We start from the raw sequence: 22,509 nt of genomic DNA, 5'->3' as shown, positions 1-22,509 counted from the left end.
TGTCTGCCCGCGGGTCGCAATGGCCTCGTATGGCGCGACAGTCACACAGCTCTCAGAAGGTTGGGAATAAGAGAACTGCACGCACCCGACTGGCCGTGAGGATATGCCCATAAGGGATGAGTTTCGCGCGGGCTTGCATCTTGACGTAGGGAAAAGGGATTAGGGAAGTGAGATTTCCACCGCAACAAGCAGGTATGTAGATGCCCGTTGGCTTGCAGTAAACCCCAAGGATGCCTGCTTCTCCTGGGATTCGAGTCTTGGAACTAACCAAGCTGAGAATTTCGCACGGTCTGGGTCTGAACTCGAAGAGAGGCAGGTTCGGGAAACCGGAACACCTCCTCTTCAGCTTTCACCAGCTCGTATCGTGAAGAACCTATATCCAAGATTTTGGACTTTTTGTTCAGATACACCCGAGGAGCCGAACCCATCTCATTTCAAAGTTGGTCTTGCAAGAGCCTGTAGAATTTCTGGATGGGCCTGCCCTGGTGTCACGTACGGCCTTACTTCGCACGAACTCAACAGGAGGCATCGCGGGAGAAACAGAGTCGAATTCCAACCAGTCGGAGGCTCACTCAACAGAACTTTCTTTGCCCGACGACATTTGGTCAAAGAAACGTTTCTCACTAAGCTTATACGGGATTGCCTCCCCGCGTGGACGAATGATTTTGAGGTGCCACGAACGGGTCGGGATCTTGGAGGGGACGAAGAAACACAGATATCGGTATCACAGTGCTGAATCCAATGATTTTCGGCCTTACGCGAACGACCACAGACACTGTAAGACTCGTGCGAGAGCATTTCTAGGTTGGAGTTAGTGTGGTAGCACCGCCGGCCAATTTGGGCATGTTCCAGCTTTGATGGCCTTGGATCGGCTTCGCATGGAATGTCTCTCGATTGAGTACCCTTCATCGTGGGAGTATTGCTGAGCGATTTTCGACCAGCAACGTGATGCCCTGGACCAGCCATGCGACCTGTGATGATGCTGGAGCAATAAGACCAGGATGAAAGCTGAAGCCTGGCCAGATGCTCAGCAGCGGTCGAAGGAACGAGTTCAGCTCATTTGGATGTTTTCAAAAGGGCAAATACTCTGCGTTCTAGAAAGCAGGGCGTTCGGTGAGAATTCGTTGGTATCCAGGTCCAAACAGCCCAATATGCGCCTACCCGTGATCTGCTGGCTTTTGCTGCGCCGTTTGGCAAACCTGGAACCAGGAATTCCCGCAGCCTGACTTGAGCGGTCTGTAAACAGACATGGGCCGGGAAGCATCGGCAGGCCTTGCTATGAATCATTTTGTCTTGTCATTCGAGATATCTTGAATCCACCCGAATCACCGAATGAGGGCAGAGACAAGGATGGAAAGGAAGCCCTTGCGAAAATCTTGGGTAGATCGACGGCCCGCCAAACACTCCGATCCACGAAGACGATAATAATAGGGCTGTACGACTCACGTGGGATATGTTCCGCGCAATAAAGCCTCGCAGCTTAGGATGTGACGTTACTGAGCCCTGAGGTGTGATTCTCGTAGGTGTGGCGTACGGTGGTTGGGGATCGACGGCCGGCGGCTGCAGCTGGAGAGCCGCTGGTTCGTATGCACGGAGAATATTGGCTCGCTTCTCTTGGTATTGAAGAAAGAGGCGCAGTTGAATCCTTGACCAAAAGCGTGTTGAGTGGCTGTAAGGCCTCAGCTTCAAGAAGCAGCAGGTTTTATAATATTCGTATCGAACGTGTGGCCCTCTCACACATGAACCTCGGATGCTTCGATATCGGCGCTTATGCAAGGGGAAGAATGAGGTTGAAATAAACCCGAGGCGTTGTCGTCACTGGGGATCGTTTTGTATGAACGCTGTCACAAGACAGGTTGTAATAGACGTTTAAATCTTGCAACGTTTCTGTTGAACACAAGTTGCTCACGGCCTGTGCCGCAGGCTCAGAGATCCGAGCTGCGGAGTGTTCAACTATGAATAGTCGAAAATCTAGAAATTGCTTATATCTTAGAGACTCGGCGATCCCCCGATGCTCCAGGCTCCTTGCGCCGGGCAAAGACCCGCTGGCATCGGCACTCGGAGCCCACTACACCGACGCCACAGCAGGGCCCGCCCCGATCTACAGCGGTCCAATAGCACCGCTCCCGCAACAAGAGCTCCAACCTAAGCTTCCTTCGTATTCGATTTCAACTTTCCCATCCACCCTCATTACCACGACCACGAAGGCGCTTCACGATCACCTTCCCTTATATAAACCCTCCAGCCAAAATGTCGGTCACGCTACACACAACACACGGCGACCTGAAGATTGAAATCTTCTGCGAAAGCGTGCCAAAAACAGCAGAGGTAAGTTCCCCCCATCTCGTCGTATGCCTTTCGAGCAAAAAGAGCAGGTCCCTAACAGAGAACCCTCCTCCGCCAGAACTTCCTCGCCCTCTGCGCCTCGCACTACTACGACTCCTCCCCCTTCCACCGACTCATCCCAAAATTCATGGCCCAGACCGGCGGCCCCGCCGAGCCGACCCCCGAGAACCCCAAGGGCGGCCGCTCCATCTGGGGCGGCGCCTTCGAAGACGAGATCCGCCCGGCCCTGAAGCACTCCTCGCGCGGCATCGTCTCCATGGCGAACAAGGGCCCCGGCACCAACGGCTCCCAGTTCTTCATCCTCTTCGACAAGGCGCCGCATCTGGACGGGCTGAACACCGTGTTCGGCAGGCTCATTGGGGACGACAGCACCGTCACGCTGGCCAAGATCGAGGCCGTCGAGGTAGACAGGAAGAACCGGCCCAAGGAGCCGGTGAAGATCGAGACGGTTACCATCCACGCGAACCCGCTTGCTGGTTGACAACGGACCTGGAAATGCTATGTGTTGGAGAGGGAAGCTGCGCTTAGCAGTCTCGGACTGTTGATTTTATTGCCATGATACCCGTACGCTATTACCCTCCCCTGCCGGCTGTGCCGCCGCTGACCTTCTTAAGATTGAACTCTAGATTCAAAGAACATTTGCACGGCCTATCGCCATCAAAAAACAAATGCCCGTTTACCCTCAGCCCTAAATGAAAGCCTTCTTATCAGCAGCCCCCTCAAATTCCATTGCAACCACCTCTTCAGCCCTCGGCGTTGTCCCGTCCCCCTCCAAGGCCCACATTACGTCGTTCCATCCTCGATCAGCCAACAACCTCATTCTCTCCTCGTGCCCGATCTGCGCCCCGTACAACGCGCTCCAAAACGGCCTCGCGACCTTGTGTCTCTGCAGCACCACGGCCGCAGGCGTCACAACCTCCTTTGGCGCTGCAACCCCCGAAAGCCAGCCGCCCGCCCTCGCCCACTCCACGGCCCCAAAGCTCGGGGATGGTACCACTCGCGGAAGTGCCTAGGTATGGACGCGAGGATCCAAGTGCGCGGGCGGTTTTCCGTCAGGGTCCTCCTGAAAACTCCTCGCACGCGGAAGAGCAGAGGAAGAGCTTGGCGGTGCGCGGTTGGGCGAGGGCGGGGAGGGCGGGTAGGCTGATCCCCAAGCAGTACATACCGCCGCGGCTTGGTGCTGGAGGACAATCCAAGGAGCTTTGTGCGAAGCGGAGGCGAGTTTACGCAATCTATTTTTTGATGTAGATGAAGGGATCTCTTAGCGAGACGTCTGAGCGTGCTGCTCCTCTGGCCAGAGCATCCTCATCGCGGTATCCTTGCCGTGAAAATGGCAATAAAATAGATCAACTGTGAATGCCCTAATACAGGCTACCTCTCGCGAACAGTCCCTTTGAAGGCTTGTCCCCGGTGACTACCCAAAAGTGGATGACATCCGGAAGCGGCCCAGTCGGTGACGTGTGGATAAACAAGGCCATTAGCAAGACGACAAGAATTACACAAACATCAGCTCAAGACATCGAGACATGTTCATCAAGACTAGCATTCAAGCTCTTTGAGAAGGCGGTCTAGTCTAACATCCAGTGTGATTTGAAACCCGCGTGTCCACTCTACGAAAGTTTCATGTTGATATTGAGAAGAGGAGACATTCCTCCACAACGCTGGCAAACGCCCCCGAGCGAACGCGATTCCATCACATACCTCTTTGATGCAAAGAACCCGTTCCATCCAGTCAGTCGTCTTCACTCCCCAACCAAGAGAGAAGATAAAAAAAAAGCACAATTTGGGATATCATGATCTCCAGAGCAATCGAACCACGCCTCCCTAAAAACCTGCAAAGAGACCTCCCGCCGTTTTGTGTCATTAAAGCAAGCCGCTCCGGGTGTGTTGTTTGAAAGAAAGTCATAAATTGGAGCCAATGGGTAATCGCGGCCCTGGCGACCTGGCCTCTTCACCGTTCAGCCGACACGCCGCCTTTTAGGGCCACGATCGGGACTGCCAGTGTACGGGTCAAAGCCGTCGCGTGCAATTTCCTCCGTTCCACTGCTCTCACTAGGAGTGTTGGTTGCATTGGCAGCCGCAACACCGCCGTTGGGCGTAGCAGCGTCCAGGGAAAAGTTGAAGTCGGTTCCATCGCCCTGGAAGACGCCTCCTTGGAAGGCATCATCACCTTGGAAAGCATCTTGGTTGAGGAACTGGTCAATGTCAAGGTCAGAACCAAAGTAGCCGTTCTGTTGATTGATGTTGCCGTTCTCGTCAATCCCAGGAATCCGGCCGGAGGGACTCAGGGGGCCCAGCATGCTTGAAAGATGGTCCAGCTTAGCAGCTTGCTCTTCTTGCATCCGCTGAAGAGCGGCCAAGTCGGCTTGGTTGTATTGGATATGCTGCAAGGAAGGCGGAGGTTCGGCAGAACCCATGATGGGTGAGAGTGAAAGACCTGATGTGGCGGGCATGGAAGCTGCATCGGTGGTAGCGCTGACAGATGGGGCTGGCGGTCTGGGAGAGGCGGAGACTGAGGGCCTTGTTGTTGGCGTGTTGCTGGCGGGCGTCGCGGAACGGCCAGCCATGATGTTGAGCATCTTGGTGCGCTGGTCATTGCTCATGGTGACAGGGGTGTTGTTCACGACCTCGGGCAGGTCAATGTTGGACGATTGGTTCGCATGGTTTGCGTTGGTATTGTTGATGATCTTCATCATGCTCTCGTGGGGGTTGGTCTCAAGTTCCTGAGCCAGATAGTTGCTGGGAGAAGATGCGTGGTCTCCAGGTGACGTATCGAAGAGCTCTGTTACTGTGCCCATCTCACGGTTGTTGTACGGCTGGGGCGTGGGCGCGCTAGATGCTGGGGATGGAGAGACTGTGTTGGCACGGCCGTTTGGAATCGGCGGCAGAAGCGCTTGTCTCCGCTTCGCGAGGTTCATGTTGTTATTCGCCGCAGATTGCGACTGGATGTAGTCTCCAAGGTCCACCACACTGCCCTGAGGCACAGAGCTGTTGTTGTTGGCGTTGGGGATGATGCTCGCTAGCAAGTCGTTCACGCTTTGAGCGCCTGCCTGATCTTCGAGCGTCTTCCTAAAAACGTTGGCCAGGAAGTTAAGAATGGCGTTGATAGAGTTTTGGTGACGATCATGCTGGCTCTGGAAGACGACGGCCTGATTGTACAGTGCCGAGTTATCTTGCTGGATCCGCTGGATGGCCGACATGATCAATCTCTGCTGATCCCGCAGTTTGGCCAATTCTTCGCGAATGAGGGCCATCTCCTTCTTCTGGATAGGCATGTCCCCCGCAGGCGGAAGGGCTCTACTAGACGGAGCGCTGGTGGCGCCGAGTCCTTGTGTAACTCCGTCATCGATAACAACATCCTCCTCGCTGTCGCCCTCGATCTCTACGTTCTTGGCGCCTTTCTTGCCCTTGTTGCCGCTCTTGGGCTTGTTGATGAGCCATAGCAGATTCGGGTGGCCGCGACGGAAGAACGGGTTCGAGTACTCGCTGGGGCTCTTGTTCTTCCGCTCGCTCGCGCGCATGGAGTTATCCGATAAGCCGACGCGCTTGTGGAAGCCGTACATGTTGAGTTGTCGCACGAAAGAGGCGTAGTTATTATGCTTGAACAGATCAGGAATGAGCTTCTTCGCGAACTCGTCCTCGTCGAGAACGATGAACGAATCACCCTTCTCGGACCATCGAATCAGGTCGGAGTTCTTGTCGTCGTCCAAAAAGCTACGCAAAGGTCAGTACGTCACACAGTAAACAATCCCCACACTCAGCGTGCTGATCGCATCGCTTGGGAGGGGCACGGAAATCTCTGACCTGCTGAGCTTCTGGACGAAGGGCGGGATTTGCTTCCTCTTCTGCTGCGCCTCTCTCATGGCCTTGCGAGCCATCTCCTCCAGCGCCTCAATGTTATCGGTGGCCGTCATGTTGCCGTTTGGTTGTTGCTGCTGCTGTTGTAGAAGGGCGTTGTCGTCACCAACGAACCAGGGGTCGGCGGCAGAATCGAAATTTGGCCTGGCAGCGGTGGGCACAAGCGCTCTGTTCATCTGTCTTCGTGCAAGAGCATTGTTGGGGCTCGGCGTGGGCTGCACGAATTGCTGTTGTTGGCCGGGGACAATGCCATACGAATTCACGGCTGGGGGTGCGGTTCCATCGACAAGGGCGGTCCCGTCTGCTCCTGCCCATCGCAAAAACTGATCGCCCGTCGGGCTGGGAAAGGACGGCTGAACTGCTGGCATCGGCATGGCAGGTGCTGGTGATGTTCCTGGAGCTGGTCTCTTTCGGGGGTTCGAAGACATGGGTATGTACATGTAAGTATCGCAAACGTGCGAGCGAAGGCCGTCGAGAAATCGACCAAGTCGCCGTGATATGCAGAGCCTCGGGGGTTGAGGACAGTGGCGGCTGCAGGGACCTTCTCAACAGCGGGAACTCGTTTGATGTTTTTTTTTGTCGCGGGCCGCGGTTGTTGATTGTATTGTAAATTTCGGGGTGCAGGTTGCCTGACAGCCTTGTCGAGTTGTGGCAGCAAACCTTCTTCTCCTGAAGGCTATTGGATTGCAGGACCAAGGACGGATGGATCGGTCGGGATCGTGCAGCAGAGGCGGAAGGGCGCTTGTCGCATGCGCAAGGCCGGCTCTGGCGGGAAACGAAGGAAGAGCGGCGTTGTTGTCGTCGTCGTGGTCTGGTCGGGCAGGCGCGCTGGGGTTCCAGGAGCTCGTGGCAGAGGTGCACCGCACAGGCGCTATATATGACGACGGCGGTGGGTTGGTTTAAGGTGTGTCACGGTCGTCAAAGGCAGGCACGCCAGAGCCTCAGTCAATCGCTGGTAGCCTGGGGTGGTCTTTCGCAAAGGAATTGTATCGTGAGGGAGAAACAGCAGGACAATCGTTCGAAGTTCGGGCGGGCAAAGGGGCCTTGTTGCGATAAGGCGGTCGTCAGTTTCGGCGCAAGGATGGGATTGTCTTGGTCTCGGAGGACTTTGCGAAAGCTCTGAATGGGAGGTCCGCTTCTTTTGGCGGAGAGGTGACGGAATGTGTGTTGGCCCAAGGGACCTTAGGTAAGGCGACCTAGGTGAGTAAGGCCAGGTTGGTGTCAACGTGAGGTAAGACGTTAGGCGCCAGTCTCATCCAGTCGCTCGCCAGTTCAGTCAGCGCAACGTGGAGTAGGTAGTGTGCTGGAGGCGTTGGCGGCGGAGCGCGTCCGTACTTTTTTTTTTTCTCCCCTCTACCAGGCCTGGTGGGGGGAACGCAGCTAAGACTGCACGCACGCTGCAGGACAGAGCGGTGTCTTGGTTGGCAAAAAGATTTCAGAAATGTGGTTGTGTCAGTGCCTAACAATTGAGACACAAGACAGCTGGACACCCATGCAGACGGGGGAAAAGTTGAGGGCTTGACAGTAGAGCAGGAAGATTCGAAAGAGATTGATCTGAATTTGTCTAGACCGTCTGAACACTTGAAGGGAGAGGATGATGCTCCCATTATCAAGACAACGGCTCTCCAAGGGGATTCAAGGCTGAGGTCCCCCAAAGTGGGGACCCTGAACAAGCAAGAGCCCCATCCAAACAGTGTTCCCCCCCTCCCTTCACAGAACATAGGTACACCACATGCCTGGGCACCGTGGGCATTCGGGGGCCTCGAGTTGGTCGGGATGAGGTCCCTTTGCCACGGGACAGATCGTCCGGACCAATCAGCTGGGGGCTTCATCGGTGTGCTAAGCCAAAGCATCACGTGCTGCCACCGCTGTACACAGAACGAACCACCCCGTTATCCCTTCACCGGTGGTCAACTTTGCATTGTGCAGCATAGCCGTACAATGGATATGCATGAGCCAGGCGCAAGAGCCACCAGCTGTCAGCATGCCCGTCTGCAGCGTGCCCTCGACCGGGGGATCCATCCGACAGGCTGGCACCAGCTGTGTTTCCACCTGTGCTGCTCCAAACATGGGGTCTAGACTCGGCCGAACTGCCGTTTCTCTGAGGTGACACTGGTGACAACTGCGAAGCACATCCCAGGCCATTTCCCCTCTGAGGCCATCGCGATGAGGCATGTGGAGCCGGCGGGGAGCCTTTGCATTTGTAACGTCATTTTTCCCCGATTCCTAGCTTATTCTTCGATCTCAGCCTCCAAGGCACGGCCCCAATTCAATTATTGTCTGAATAGCATCACGGAAACCCAATTACTAACGCGTCCCTGAACTTTCAAAACTCCTCAACACGACCTTCCAGGGGTATCATTGGCTTCCTCGACAAATACGCAACCCAGAGTCGCATTGCACCCTTGTCGCTTGGCCCGTTTGGCCCGTCTTCTCTTGTCTCTTCTACCTTGCTCCTCTGCCCGCAAGAGCCGAAGCTCTCGCCATCTTTGCATTCCGTGCCTGATCCCACTCCCGTCCGGAGTTTCCGCTCCGGGCCTCTCGCGATGCCTTCCGTTCTTCCTGGAGCGTCCGGGCCTTTTCCCTGGGATCAATCACAACCAACTCGTCTTCGGCCTTCTTACGGTAACTCAGGTCCTTGCCCAGCTTATCTGCCTTGAAACTGAGTGCATGCGACATCCATCCCTCGTCGTCGCTGTCTTCCTGTCCAGCTTGGTCCCATGCCTTGCAGCTTTGGCAATCGGCGATGAAGTGCAAATCACAAAGTTCTGCCTCCTCCTCCGCGCCTTGTTTTTCTTCCCCGGTCTCCTCCGGATCGACAGATACCGGCCCACTGTCCTTTTCCTCCGGAGCTTGCTCCAGCTTCGACTTGAATGCCTTCATGAAATCCAGCGCTTGTTGGTCTTCGCGGGCGCTCGTGTTTCCCCCGCCCCTTCTCTTCCGGCCGCGTATCGATGTTTCTGGGATCATGCTCTCGAGAGCAGACTTTTTGGTTTCCTTGACCTCCTCGGGCTGATTGCTCCGCATCATTCCCGCCTTGAGTGCTTTAATCTCATCGTTCATCATCTCGAGCTTCGATTTGCGCGGCCGGTCATCGGGTTCGGGCGTTGGAGACGCTGGTGCCCGAATTGGAATGTCACTCTTCCTCGGCGGTGACAATGGTTCCTTCGGCGGTATCGCCGCTACTTCCTCAACGGGAGTGGATTCGTGTCTCGCAGGAGGGGCTGCTGATTCCACCTTGTTCTCTTTCGTCTTGGCCTTTTTCGGTTTGGTTTTCGTTTGGGCGGGTTCCTCTTCCTGCATATCCATCACGATCCTAGTGTCGAACTTGGTCTTTTTCAGAACCGGAACCTCCTCCGCATCCCCCTCCTCATCCCCAAAGCTCAGTAGTTGTTTCCCCCCTTTCCTCTTCTTCTTTCTTTCGACCACCACAGTCTTTGGTGCTTGGGTCGCGACCCTCGATCGCTTCACCATGTCCTCGAAGGGATTCACGAGGATTTCAATGCTCGTGATCTTGACGGGATACATCGGTCGATCCGTCCCAGGTGTGACCTCCAACTCGCCCATCTTCGCCAAGTTGTAAATCGTATCGCCCGCGACTCGACCGAACAGGGTATTTTTGTTGTTGAGCTCCTCGGCCTTGTCGAGCGTGAAAAAGAACTGACTACCGTTCGTGTCGGGTTTGCTCTCGTTCGCCATGCCAAACTGCCCGCGCCGATTCCACTTCAATCGTGAGTGGAACTCATCTTTGAAACCGATACCCGTGGGACCCGCGTTGTTTCCACGTCGCTGGTCCATTGGCCAGGCGTCAAGCTCGCCGCTGAAGGCGCCGCCGTCGTAGATCGACTCTCCTCCATTGCCTGTGCCGGTCGGGTCGCCTCCCTGCAGAATAAAGCCAGGCACGAGTCGGTGGAAGATTGTGTTGTCATAATAGCCGTCGAGGGCCAGCTGGAGGAAGTTGCGGCAGGTAAGTGGTGTTTGCTTCGCGAAAAGTTCAACCGAGATGTCGCCCTGCGTCGTATGCATGATTACCGATGCCGTTGGCTGCGGCTCGAGATTGTAGATGGACGACATCTTGATCGGTCGATAGGAAACCTCTCACCAGCCCGGTATTCGATTCTAGTGTCGAGACTGACGAGTGAGGCTGGTGTTAAGAAGATTGCGACGTGAGAATTTCGGATGGGTGCAGCTGTTTACCAACGAAGGCAAGCTAGGAGACTTGGAAGGATCGTCGTCGCGCGACTTGCTTATCGATAACAGTCACGTGACCGCTCGTCATACCGAATCCTCTACTGTTTCCATGCCTTTCTGCGAAGGCAACTCTAGCTTCTCAAGGTGCTTTCCTGGATTTCCTTACAAGCCATTCGGGTCAATTCCGGCCGCAAGCCAATGCCTCAGAAACGACCGACAACCTTAGATCTACTGCAAGTTGATCGGGAACCGTTGAACCATTTGATGCAACCTCGATCTACACTAACATGCGACGCTATCAAAAAGTCCGAAATCCGACTCGGCCGAGTGCGGCTACCTACACGGCCGTGCCTTCTGGCAACGTTTGGCATCCATCAAAGCAACTATGGCAAATGTAAAAGAACCCCTATCGTTCACCCTAATAGGTACTCATCGAACTGGCTAACCTTGTGGCATCTGGTCCGCGAACCGTCAGGCGAGCACCATTTTACGCCTACCCGGTGTCGTCGAAGTCGAGAAAGGTAGGCCATCTATAGGAAAACTTTTGTTATTAAAGCACACAAAAAGTAGCGAGCTCAAGACAACAAATCTAAACCGATGCCTCTTGTTTGTTGCCAGTCCTCACTTGTTAAAATCATTGGGTGCCGATGTCTTGTGACCCTATTCAGAACGCCAAGCGCAAACGACCACTGTACGATTCCGACGATGGTTCGCCCATCAGTCACCTGAAAAAAGAGACTCTCGAGAGCCCTGGAACCCGGCAGAACTCTAAACATGTATCCGACACCGATGTTTGTGCACTGAATCTGATGTTGTTCAAAGCCAGCTTGGCTGCGTCCGACCTCCCATTACCAAGCTATGCCTCGGAACACACCATAATCTCCGTCAGAGAAGAGATAACAACATGTCCGGGAGAGATCATCGATCTCTTGCTAAAAGACCTGTCCGCGGGAACGCTGCAGGCCAGGGAAGACGAAGCTCGGCGACTATTGCAATCGTTCATTGACGAAGCAGAAAGTCTTTCTGGGGCTCAAAGTATTGGCTCTAGCGGCTCCTCGGTTGCACGCGTAGCCAACGCTCAAGCGGAGATTCTACTCGAGGGTGTAGACCGGGAGGCTACCTTGTCAGCAGACGAGAGCTGGGATGATGGCAAATATGGCGCATATATGGACGCTGCCGAGCCTAGTCTACAGTCTGAGAATTGGCCGCCGAGCGATGCAGAACCGCAAACCGAGACAGGCGACATGTAAGTTTCCAATAATGACAGCCCTTGGAAAGAGTCCGGTATCCTTTCAATTTACGTGGTTGAAAGGTTAGCTGACTGCTGAAGGATGAATGGCTCAAGAAACCGACAACAGTGTGATCAGCGTGACTGCTGTTGCAAATGCGACATTCCGGGTTGCTGTCTCCTGTGCCGAGGAATACCGGACGAGGACCTGCCGCAGGGACTAAACGAAGGTATCTCTGAAATAGGTCGCCCGCGAGGATCGCATCCTGGGACGTTGTCTCCAACACCGTCATCACAACCAGAGCAGAGAACAAAGACAACCAAGCCCCTGCTCTAGCCCGCCCTCAATGATGTAATGGAATGAGCCACTTGCACGAAGAACAAAGCAAGAAGCACGAAGCCGAAATAAGCCTTATTTTTTGGGTATTGGTTTGTCTATTTCCTCTATGAACGGTCTTTGGCAAAAGTGTTTGCAACGATGAATGGGAACACCAGTGTGGCATCTGCATAGACCTATAACTTAATGTCAACATTGTCTTCGTCTCCGAAAGTTCTGCGGTACGACATACCTTGACAGCATCTGCATTAACCTTAATCTTTCCCCAAGAAACGGCCTCGTCCGGCCTGGCTCCGGCATCGCTTCCGTCAAACTCCTGGCCCGTGTTGATGTACACGGCCGACTCGGCGCCGTTGCGCATTAAACATGCGTTTGCGATGTGGTGCTTGATCACCCCGCCACCGAGGATGATCATACCAGCGCGCTTCGCACGCACCGAGATGGTGTTGATACGGCGGATGTCCTCGACGATGTCGCACTTGAGCTGTCTCGGCGAAGCCTTGAACGTGTGGAAGTAGAGCATGTCTCCCAAGCTTCCGTCGGTAAGTGCCGGACAGAAGACGGGGATGTCATTCTTCCACGCCCAGTAGTAGACGGAGCGCTCGTCGTTGATTTCCTTGCCCAGACGGTGGATCATCTTGGATGGTGTCCAGTTAATCTCATCGTCGGTACCCTTGCTGGCCTCCTGCTCCTCCAACATTGCGTCAAAGATGGGCACAACCCAGTCCTCGAAGGCGCGGTAATTTGAGTTTGGCACGACGAGGTTGCCAATTCTGTTCTGCCCCTTCTTGCGCAAGTCGGCGCCGGGTGCACTAAAGGAGGACATGTAGGTGTCGCCGAGGCACTTAATGAAGTCCTCTTCGACGCCACCGGCCGTTGTCACAATGGCAGAGACGTGCTTGTGCTTTACAAGCCATCGGAACACTCCTCTCATGCCGGAAGAAATCATATTCGACGTGTAGCCGAGGAAGATGGTGGTCTTATCCCCTGTCTCGGGGTCTCGCCATGCCCTCTTTCACCCATGTCAGCTGGGTCGCATCACAACAAGACGGCGTGACAGCCTACCATGTCGTTGATGATCCGGATGGACTCGCCAAGAGACGAGGCCTGGAAGCCCATGTACTTCATGCCGTTGAATAGGTTCTCGGCGGTGATAGGCCCGTCAAGGTCGTCAAAGTCCAGCTCCTCCACCTTCTGAGTGCCCTCGGGCATCTCCTCGGACACAACGAGCACCGCATCGGTTGCTGCCGCAGGCGGGGCGTTGGGGTTCTCTTGAGACGCCATGTTACCTGTTTTGAGCAGAACTAGACACACGTCAGTCCAAGACCCGAAAGCAGTGAATCGGGGTGAAGACGAGCGAGATGGATTATTTTCAAGGTGAAATTGATGTCTCAGGCTGGCTAAACAGGTACATACCTGTGAGTGGCGATCTTGAAATTGTGGACACGAGGAATCGGCGGAGAATTGCACACCCAAAACCAGACACAAAGCCCTGTCTCAGTCTTGAATCAACCCGAGATTTAAATCAGGATGCGGTGGAAGTAGATGAGGGAAGCCACCTTGTGAAAAATCCATCCACAAGCTACCTTGCAGACACAAACCACATGGCTCCGTCCAATGAATGCGCGGGCGGACAGAGTCAGACGGGCATGGAACGACTGTGACTCCACGCCGCGATGTCCAGAGCACAGGTCGGCCGGGCTCCACTCTGCAAAGAATTTTGACGGAAAGGTGGAGTCGAGGACGAGAAAGGGCCGCAGGGTCTGAGGCCTGCCAGGGCCGATCCTTGACGCTTGGGTTCGCGAATTCTTAGGTAATATAGGTACGTATCCTTTTTTTAAGACGGCCTGATTTTCCCGTGTTTTCTTGGGACTAGAGACGACGATAACGACGGTAGAAGGGATTAGAGAAGACGACGGTAGGCGATAGGAGCTACATGTCACGACGACGATGATGACAACGATGACATCGACGACGATAGCGAGGACGCAGGCTACGCAGTTGCTCTAGCACAGGGCAAATACCCAGGTGGACTTCTCTTTTTTGTTTGTTTGTTGGCGTCTGTATCCGTACTCTGTACCTTAACTTGTTGCGCGCTTGTACGTAAGCAAGGAGCCACCCAGCCCAACGGAGCCAAGAGATGGAACAGAAAACACGGAGAACACAAGGAAGACGGGCAGCAGTGGAGGCTGGAAATTGGCAGGGCATGGCAGCAGTGGCAGGGCCTCACTGTGAACTGCCGGGGGTCCCGCTAGCATCTTCTTCGGGCTTAGCGTATGCGGCGGTAAAAATGAAGCTGGCCTGCCGCCTCGCGGCCCCCCCAACACGCTGGAGCCCCCGGGCAGCGCCTGGCGGATTTGAGATCCAGTCCAGTCCGGGCAGTCCAGTGCCAAATAAGCGCCACTGCACGCGAACCGTATTTTGCAGGCTGAACGTGGCCGGGGTACCGTCTTCAATCCTTCAACATCACACGATTGCTCCCCAGAGTGTGTCGCATCTCTCGCTGCCCGCACCTCGACCAGCAACGACAATCGAGTCGCCTTTCCATTTTCTACAGCATTACCCGACGACGCTCATGCTTATTCTGATCCTCGTCCATCCATAATCGCCATCATCCACTCACACAACTGCGCGACCCGCTGTCGGATGCACCCACTCCCCGCCGTGTCCGCTCTCCCGCTACCTAACCTCCTGAACAGCGAACACCGACCGACAGACGCTTATCCGAGGTTGGAACCCGACCACTCTCAAAGTCTTCCAACGACCCACGACACACAAGGTTCCAAGGTTCTCTGGTTCCACGTCCCAATCCTTACACATATGGTATTGGACCTTTTCCATAGCCAACTTTAAGGGCGACAGCCCAGCCTAGCGCCATGTGAGTCGAGTCGAAACAACAACCCCAAACCATCCGTATCTCTACATCAAGCTTTTTTCCTTCTTCGGCGATAGCCAGACCGGATGCCACTCCCTCGCAAGAGCAGGCGTTGTCAGAAAGAGACACCCAGATGCGACCGCCGTATGACCGCCCGGGCCGTCATGCGGGTGTGAGGCGTAACCTCGACCGGCCCTTTCATGCTAATCACGATCTCTACAGGGCTTCGAGATATTCCTCGAGGTATGACGGAGATCGTCGCTCGAGGTCGCCTCGCGACCGCTCGCCCGATCGCTACGAACGCGCTTCGCAGTACAGCGATGGCGACCGCCGTCGTTCATCGGCCGAAGCGCGCTCCAACAACTCCGCATTCCAAAATAACAGAGATTCATTCCGCGACAATCTATCCCGTGAGCCCCCGCGTGGCCCCAAAGCACTTTTAGACCCCCCAAGCGGCCCTAGAGGTGGCGGCTACGCTGGCGAGTTCAGCAGAGGACGGGGCAGAGGTCGTGGCCGCGGTTGGTCTCGCGATGAGAGCAGAGATCGCGGAAGAGACCGCGATATTGACTTCAGAGATAGACGCGATGGACCTTACAGAGATGAGAGAAGTCGCGAGCGAGAACGCGATAGAGACTGGAGAGATAGGGAAGGCTACCGAGGAAGGCCGCGTTCGCCAGGCAGAGGCCGATCACCGCCGCAGCGAGATTTTCGAGACAGAGATCCTCCACTAGGCGTCGACGCCGAGAGATCTAGACGAGGCTCGAGAGACGGCGGACCACCCTCGGCCGGTTCCTCCAATTCCGATCCTCCATTCATGTCCCGCGGCGGTTTTAGAGGAGGCAGAGATAGAGGACGCGGGGGCTGGGGCGACCGAGGCAGGGGGCGAGGAGGCTTTTATGATGACCGCGACCGCGACCGATTCGGTCCCCGTAGTCGCTCTCAGGAAGGGCGCTGGGGCCGCGACCGAGACGACCGTGATCGTGGCGATAGATGGATGGACTCCGACGCTCGAAGGGATCCCCGCGACGACCGCGATCCTCGTGATCCCCGCGAACGAGAACTGCTACGACCTAAGGGCATTGAACGAGACCGTGAGCGCGGCGCATCCTCGCAGGCACCGTCGCCAAACACAAAGGACATTTCTCCCCCGCCTCTAGCCCCATCAGCACCAGCGTTCGGGACGGTGCCCAGTAGGAACGCAGGTGCAGCTGACGGATCGCCCATTATTGGTGGCACCGGCAAGCTTCCACCGACGGCGCCAAGAGCTTTCAACTCCGAACGGCCTGTGTCCGCCGGACACTCTGGCGGCAGCGAATTTCCAGCTCCACCCACCGGACCGGCCAAACTAGGTCTGCCAGAAGGCAGCCCACCGATTCCCTCGGGTCCCCGAGCCCAGCAACAAAAGCAGCAACGGCCGTCGAGCAAACAATGGATCAACCCTGCTTTAGCGGGTAAGAAGATCCCCGAGTCGCCCAAGATAATGAGGTCACAGAGCTTCGCCCAGCAAAACCGACCAGTACCTTTCAGACATGACAGTGTTCCGGCCGATCACGGCGATTACGACAGACGTCCTCGTAGTAGTGATGCGAAGGCCGATTCTCATGCTTCGACCACGGAGGGATCTGTGAAGTCGCTCAATCTTCCCGAGCCCGGCGAGATTATCATCAAAAGTGAAAGGGACAGTTACTCGGCCAGAGCGTCAATGGATCGGGACGTTGACCATCCAGACGTTTCAAGGGACACCGTCATGTCGGGAACTGACGCGCACGGACATGACGACTACCGACCATCTTCGAGGGACGACGAGAAGCTCAGGTTCTCTGACAGACCCCCCTTCGAGGACAGATCAGAGGAAAAGAACGAGCAGCCGCCCAAGCCCGCTAAGCAAAGCCGAATGTCTGCACACAGGGCGCGATTCGTTTTGCCCCCACAAGAGCCGTCGGCACCCGTCTCTGAGCAAACTTCCGAATCCGACGACGATGAGGATTATGGAGAGTACTTCCGAAATGAGATCGCTAAAGAGGAGGCCGAGCTGCAGAAACTTCAGGAGGCCGCCGACAAGACGCCGGATCTCGTAATTGCCCGGTATGCAGCAGTCTCTAACGACGCGATTGCATCTATTTTCACGGAATCGGATGGTTTCACCAACATTATTGGCCAAATCCCAGAGGTGATTGAGCCACCTAAAGAGCCGACACCTGTCAAGTCACCGGTCGTGGAACAGCGCGAGAAGACACCCAAGATCCCGAGTCCTGTTATGCAGATTAAGCCAACGCCAAAGGACGTCGTAAAGGAAGTTGCAGCAGAAACCCCAGCGGCGCCACAACTCCCAGCAGCGCCTGAGCCTTTGATGGTACCTGAGATGAATGCTGAGGCTGTGAAGGACATCAAGAAGGATGACGAGGAAAACGTCGCTGAAAAGGATGCCGACAAACCGACCGAGGAACCTGCGGAAAAGCCGGTCGAGAAGCCGGTCGAGATCCCATCTGAGAAGCCAGTCGAGGAGGTCGTGGAGAAGGCCGTTGAGAAGGCTGCGGAGGAACCTGTCGACAAGGAAATGGTGAAGCCCACGGAAACTGAGAAGTCAACTGAAAAGCCAACTGAAAAGCCTGTCGAAGAAGCTGCCAAGGGCGATACCGAGATGGCTGAAGAACCCGCAGTCGAGACCAGCGTTGTTGAACCGCAACCTAAGACCGAAGAGATGGATGTCGACGAGCCGGCCACTCTCCACGACGCGCCTTCTCCTCCAGCTCCCGAGCCAGTCAAGGATAAGGACGTAGATGTCCCAATGGAAGACGTTGCTCCGGAAAAGCCATCTGCGGAGCAAGTGATGGAACGGCGGTCCAAGGAGCCGATTACCAACGGGCATCCTTTGCTTCAGCCTCCTAGCGAGCCGATCGAGACCATTGAAGGCGATAAGGCGCTTCCCAGCACACCCTCACAAATGGAAGACGACGACGATGACAACTCTACTGAGTCGGAAGACACCGATGCAATGCTCATTGACAAGATCCGCCAATTTTCCGCGACACCTCCGATTGACAGCCTACCAGACTTCGGATGTCGTCCTTGGCACCAGGACAAAGACTTTTTGCGAACTCTGGACTCCGACCCCTTGATCGATAGCTTCATCTTGGAACATCTTGGTAATTTCTCTCTCGAGAAGAACAAAGCTCAAGCAGTGGCAAAGAAGAACTACGCGGAGAATTATGTCAATTACCTCGACTTCACAGTGTCCAACGACCCAATTGCAATCAAGAGCCGAGAGACCTTCATCAGCTGCTTGCCGATGCCCGAGAAGCACATTCCCATCCCTCCTCCACCAGAACTCAAACCAGAAGGCAGGGGAGCTGGCAGAAGGTATGCGAGCGAGCGTGACCTTGAAAGAGTTCTGCAAGCCTCCATGCGCGAGGACGAAGAACGTAAGGAGAGAGAGCAGCGCGCCATGCAGGAGAAGTATCGCAGCGAAAAGGAGGCTGTCATTCCTGAGATGTACTGGACGCAAGAGGAGAGGGACGCCGAATACTTCAAGGATACGACTGGTTTCACCCCCGTAGAAAAGCTGGTGCCGGCCTGGCAAATCCTGCAGCCTATCAACAACTTCACGCCAGAAGAGGCGGAGCAATTTGAGAAGAGATATCTCACGAATCCCAAGCAGTGGGGTGTGGTTGCTGAGAACGTACCGAAGCGCAACTTTGGCACATGCATTCAGTACTACTACCTGATGAAGAAGGAGCTGAATCTCAAGGACAAACTCAAGAAGCAACCCAAACGTAGGAAGAAGGGTAGAGGCAAGACTAGGTCCAGTGCACTCGTATCCGAGCTTGGGAACGCGGAGAACGAAGGCGAGGAGAATCAGGAAAACGGCGAGAATGGAGAGAGGAGACGGCCCCGTCGTGCCGCCGCTCCGACATGGGGATTCGAGCAGCCACCCACAGAATCCGAGAACACCACGCCTGCAGGCACGCCAGGTCGTCGCGGCGCAAAGGCAGACCCTGACAAGCCCGATGGCAGGAAGAGGGGAAGAAGAGCAGCAAAGGACAAGGAGCCCAAAGCCGCCAAACCTCAGCAAAGCCTCGCAGCCGCGCCAACTCCAGCTTCGGGCAAGGGGCGGTCTCGGTCGAACTCTCGCGTTCAGAATGTCGAGTTCCAGCCGCCGCCGCCTGTGCCGATGGAGAACCGACTGCCATCGCAGTTTGAGGCGCCAACGCCCGGCGTGCAACCTCCTTTTGCAGCTGCTCAGCAGCCACCTCTGGTTGTTCAGGAGCGTCCTGTTTCTACGACCCCCGCGGTTTCGGACGTGATGGCCCCCCCGTCACTGCGTCCAGAGCCGCCCCAACTGCCTGCTCAACCGACGCTGGCAACCTTCGACATTGCTCAGCCGCAGCCCGAACGCCGTCCCCCAAGCACTGCTTCTAGTTACTGGAGTGTTTCCGAGGCAAACGACTTCCCAGGCCTATTAAAATCTTTTGGCACGGACTGGCCGGCCATTGCCACACATATGGGCTCCAAGACGGCTGTCATGGTCAAGAACTACTTCGTTCGGCAGAGGGACCAGGGCAAGAGTGACTGGGAACAATTTGCTTCTGATGCCGATGCGAAGAAACAGAGGGGAGAGAAGCTGCCCGATCCTCCTTTGCCAACTGTTGGAGGGCGCAAGAAGTACGATTCCACTCCAGGCGGATCTCACCGGGCTATTGCTTCTGCTCCAACCGCAGCACCCACGCCTCCAGCCGCACCCGTCCCAGCCTCAGCTCCTACAACTCCTGCAGCGTCCACAGCACCGGTCACTGAGCCGCCCGCCGAAGTTGTCACGCCCAAGGTTGAACCAGTTGCGCAGCCGCCAGGCAACCCGCCTTTTGGTCGTTTCACTATGCCAATCACTCCCGCGCCTCCTGCACAACAGCAGCAGCAGCAGCAGCAGCAGCAGCAGCAGCAACAACAACAACAACAGCAGCAGCAGCAGCAGCAACAGCCACCTGCACAAGCAGTGGCGCCTCCTCAAGCTGTCCCCTTGCCATCCACTCAGCCTGCTGCCCAGGCACCAATGGCTATCCAGCCGCCCCATCCCGTTGTTCAGCCAATTGTTACACAGTCAGGATCGCCTAGTACTCGCCCTGTAAAAGCACCGCAGCAGCAGCCCTTCGGCTTTCCTGAGAGGGAGCGCGAGTCAACACAGCCACCTCAACCAGTCAGGATCTCCCAAAAGCCGTCTGCAACTCCAGTCACCGAGCCTATCCAGCAGCGTCCTCTGGCTGCCGCTCAGCCTATTCAACCCGCACAGCCTGAACCCCAAATTGACCGTCAGCAGGTCGAAAGGCAGCAGCTGGAGAGGCAGCAAGTGGAACGCCAAAGAATTGAGCAACAGCAACAAATGGAGAGGCAGCAGCAGCTGGAGCGACAAAGGATTGAGCAGCAGCAGATTGAGAGGCAACAGCAACTTGAGAGGCAGCAAATGGAACGTCAACAAATGGAGCGTCAACAGCAACAACAACTCGAGCGGCAAGCTATGGAAAGACAGCAGCTTGAGCGACAAGAGATGGAGAGGCAGCAAGCCGAGCGGCTGCAAATCGAGAGACAACAGGCCTTGGAGAGGCAACAGATGGAGAGACAACAAATGGAGAGGCAGAAGTTGGAGGCTCAACAGGCTCAACAGGCACAACAAGCTCAACAGGCCAAGGAGCATTTGCGACCCGAGCGCACACGCATGAAGCAGGAGCCCGAGATGACACCCCCTCACCACCGTTACGAGCCTTTCGGGTTCGGTCAACAGCCGGTCCGGAGCGTTCCACCTCCCCGATCGGAACCGCCGGTCCCGGCAAGGCAGGCGGAGCCGCCTCGCGGAGCACCGACACCGGTGCCCCAAGCTTACGGTCAGCCAATGCCGCAGCCAGGCGGTCGTGGCTTACTAGGCGACCCTCAGCCATCGGTATCGACGCCCCCTGCCCAGCGCCCGATCACCAGTGCCCAGAGACCCATGCCCTCGCATATGGACTCTTATGGCACTCCGCCGCCTGCTGCTGCACCTCGTCCGCCAGTTTCGGAGCCACGCAAGACATCCAACCTCATGGCATTGCTCAATGACGATCCTCCCGCGGCTGCAGCTGCACCTGCACCGACGCCTCAACCTAAGCGTGTTAACGATATGGCTCAAGTCAAACCGTCGCCCACGCCTCCTCCTCAAAGCATGTCCAGAGGCCCTGCGCCAGCTCCAACTCCAACACCATTGCGTCCGGAGCGAGAGCCCCCTCAAGCATATCCTTATGCCCGGAATGCTGCCCCATCTGCGTCTGCCATGCCTCCGCTGAAGCCAACATATACTGCTTCACCACAGGCTCAGCATATGAACGCGCCGAGATCTACTATGGCTTCTCCTCACGACGCAGCAAACGCAGTCGAGCGCGACTATTACCGTCATCAATACCCGCAGCATCAAACACCCGCGACAAACTCACCTCAAGTCGCACAGCCTTATCCCCCTCAGGCGCAGCCACCTCCCCGAGAGCACTACCAACCACAAACTGGCTACCCTGCGTACGGAGCTGCTGGCTCCCCACCCCAGCAATACGCCGTTCATCAGTCGGCATCTAGACGGGAGCCGCCGCCGCCGCAAGCTCGCGAAAACGCGTGGCCAACTGGGCCCCAGGGCCATGCCATGGGTCAACCGCAGCCGCCTCAGCAACCACCATCGGCCTGGCCGCCTTCTCACGCAACACCAAAGGCTCAACCAGCGCCGCCGCCTCAGTCTACTTGGGCATCTCCACACACATCTGCTCAAAAGATACCCGCGGGTGGCATGCCGCAGCAATCATGGGCATCCGCCCCGCCTCAGCAACAGCAACCTCCGCCGCATCACCATATGTCTATGCGGGACGACAGAGGCGCTCCCATGTACGGCCAGCCTCCTCCCCAGCATCCGCACGCCATGCAAGGTCGTTACCCGCCAGTCACTCGGGCACCTGAGCCGATGCCACCCCAGGCGCCGCAAGCTTATCCACCGCGATACGCGACACCGGGACCGAGGGACCAAATGCCGCAACGCAGCTACACGCCTGTCGGTTACGATGCTCGTGGTCCCCCTCCTGGGCCATATGGCGCCGATCCAAGAGAGATGCAAATGCGTGATCCTAGAGATCAGAGAGACCCTCGGGAGCTGCAACAACAGCAGATGATGCAACAGCGGCAAATGGGCTATGATAGACAGCCTGACCGTTATGGTCGATAAATGAGAACCCGTCTTGGCCAGCTTAAACAGAAATAAAGGGAAAATGTACAAAATTCGAGCTCCAGGAAGATAGCTCAGGCGGCTAGCTTGGATGGGTACAAGGGAGCGTTGGGGGGTTTGGCTGTAGATCATGTATTCATACGCACTGTTTTTTGTCGTGCTTAGTGCACCATCAGAAAGGTTTTCAATTGAGTTATGTTCATAAAACTTCTTTGGCCTCAGACGAGCAGTTCGATGTGCCACGCCACGCCACCAGTGACAAGTAACACGAAGCGAATGTCAGTCCATCGCGAACATCACGTCGATGTCGACACGTCGGCAGGAGACGTCTTCACTACAACACCTAATCGCCCGCTCTTGTGCACACTTTCATCGATTGGTGCAAATACTGAGCACAGGTCGAAGCGGTAGCAGGGACGTCTCAGCCGGCTGAGGTGGGAGTCGATCAA

The 22,509-nt window shown here is 55.9% G+C and overlaps 6 protein-coding genes across 6 annotated transcripts; 3 read left to right on the top strand and 3 right to left on the bottom strand.

The window, feature by feature from the left end:
* Window positions 1-2,250: 2,250 nt before the first annotated feature.
* GCG54_00002366 (Peptidyl-prolyl cis-trans isomerase-like 3) lies at window positions 2,251-2,827 on the top strand (the record flags this gene model as incomplete). The annotated part of the gene is made up of 2 exons (XM_045402460.1): window positions 2,251-2,328; window positions 2,387-2,827. 2 exons carry the CDS (start codon window positions 2,251-2,253, stop codon window positions 2,825-2,827), a joined length of 519 nt encoding a protein of 172 aa, XP_045258822.1.
* A 1,477-nt stretch (window positions 2,828-4,304) lies between these two features.
* Window positions 4,305-6,578, bottom strand: GCG54_00002365 (Heat shock factor protein; the record flags this gene model as incomplete). The annotated part of the gene is made up of 2 exons (XM_045402459.1): window positions 4,305-6,060; window positions 6,151-6,578. 2 exons carry the CDS (start codon window positions 6,576-6,578, stop codon window positions 4,305-4,307), a joined length of 2,184 nt encoding a protein of 727 aa, XP_045258821.1.
* Window positions 6,579-8,649: 2,071 nt separating this feature from the next.
* GCG54_00002364 (Peptidyl-prolyl isomerase CWC27) lies at window positions 8,650-10,278 on the bottom strand (the record flags this gene model as incomplete). The annotated part of the gene is made up of 1 exon (XM_045402458.1): window positions 8,650-10,278. One exon carries the CDS (start codon window positions 10,276-10,278, stop codon window positions 8,650-8,652), a length of 1,629 nt encoding a protein of 542 aa, XP_045258820.1.
* A 764-nt stretch (window positions 10,279-11,042) lies between these two features.
* GCG54_00002363 (uncharacterized protein) lies at window positions 11,043-11,645 on the top strand (the record flags this gene model as incomplete). Its single annotated transcript, XM_045402457.1, has 1 exon — window positions 11,043-11,645. One exon carries the CDS (start codon window positions 11,043-11,045, stop codon window positions 11,643-11,645), a length of 603 nt encoding a protein of 200 aa, XP_045258819.1.
* A 422-nt stretch (window positions 11,646-12,067) lies between these two features.
* On the bottom strand, window positions 12,068-13,262 carry GCG54_00002362 (Deoxyhypusine synthase; the record flags this gene model as incomplete). Its single annotated transcript, XM_045402456.1, has 3 exons — window positions 12,068-12,136; window positions 12,193-12,972; window positions 13,026-13,262. 3 exons carry the CDS (start codon window positions 13,260-13,262, stop codon window positions 12,068-12,070), a joined length of 1,086 nt encoding a protein of 361 aa, XP_045258818.1.
* Window positions 13,263-14,968: 1,706 nt separating this feature from the next.
* On the top strand, window positions 14,969-22,060 carry GCG54_00002361 (uncharacterized protein; the record flags this gene model as incomplete). Its single annotated transcript, XM_045402455.1, has 3 exons — window positions 14,969-15,007; window positions 15,058-15,078; window positions 15,149-22,060. The coding sequence occupies 3 exons, from the start codon at window positions 14,969-14,971 to the stop codon at window positions 22,058-22,060; spliced, it is 6,972 nt and encodes a 2,323-aa protein (XP_045258817.1).
* Window positions 22,061-22,509: the final 449 nt, after the last annotated feature.

This window comes from Colletotrichum gloeosporioides (assembly GCF_011800055.1).
Source record: "Colletotrichum gloeosporioides strain Lc1 chromosome Unknown consensus_84, whole genome shotgun sequence".
Classification (NCBI taxonomy): Eukaryota; Fungi; Ascomycota; class Sordariomycetes; order Glomerellales; family Glomerellaceae; genus Colletotrichum; species Colletotrichum gloeosporioides.
This window is presented reverse-complemented; position numbering and strand designations above follow the sequence as displayed.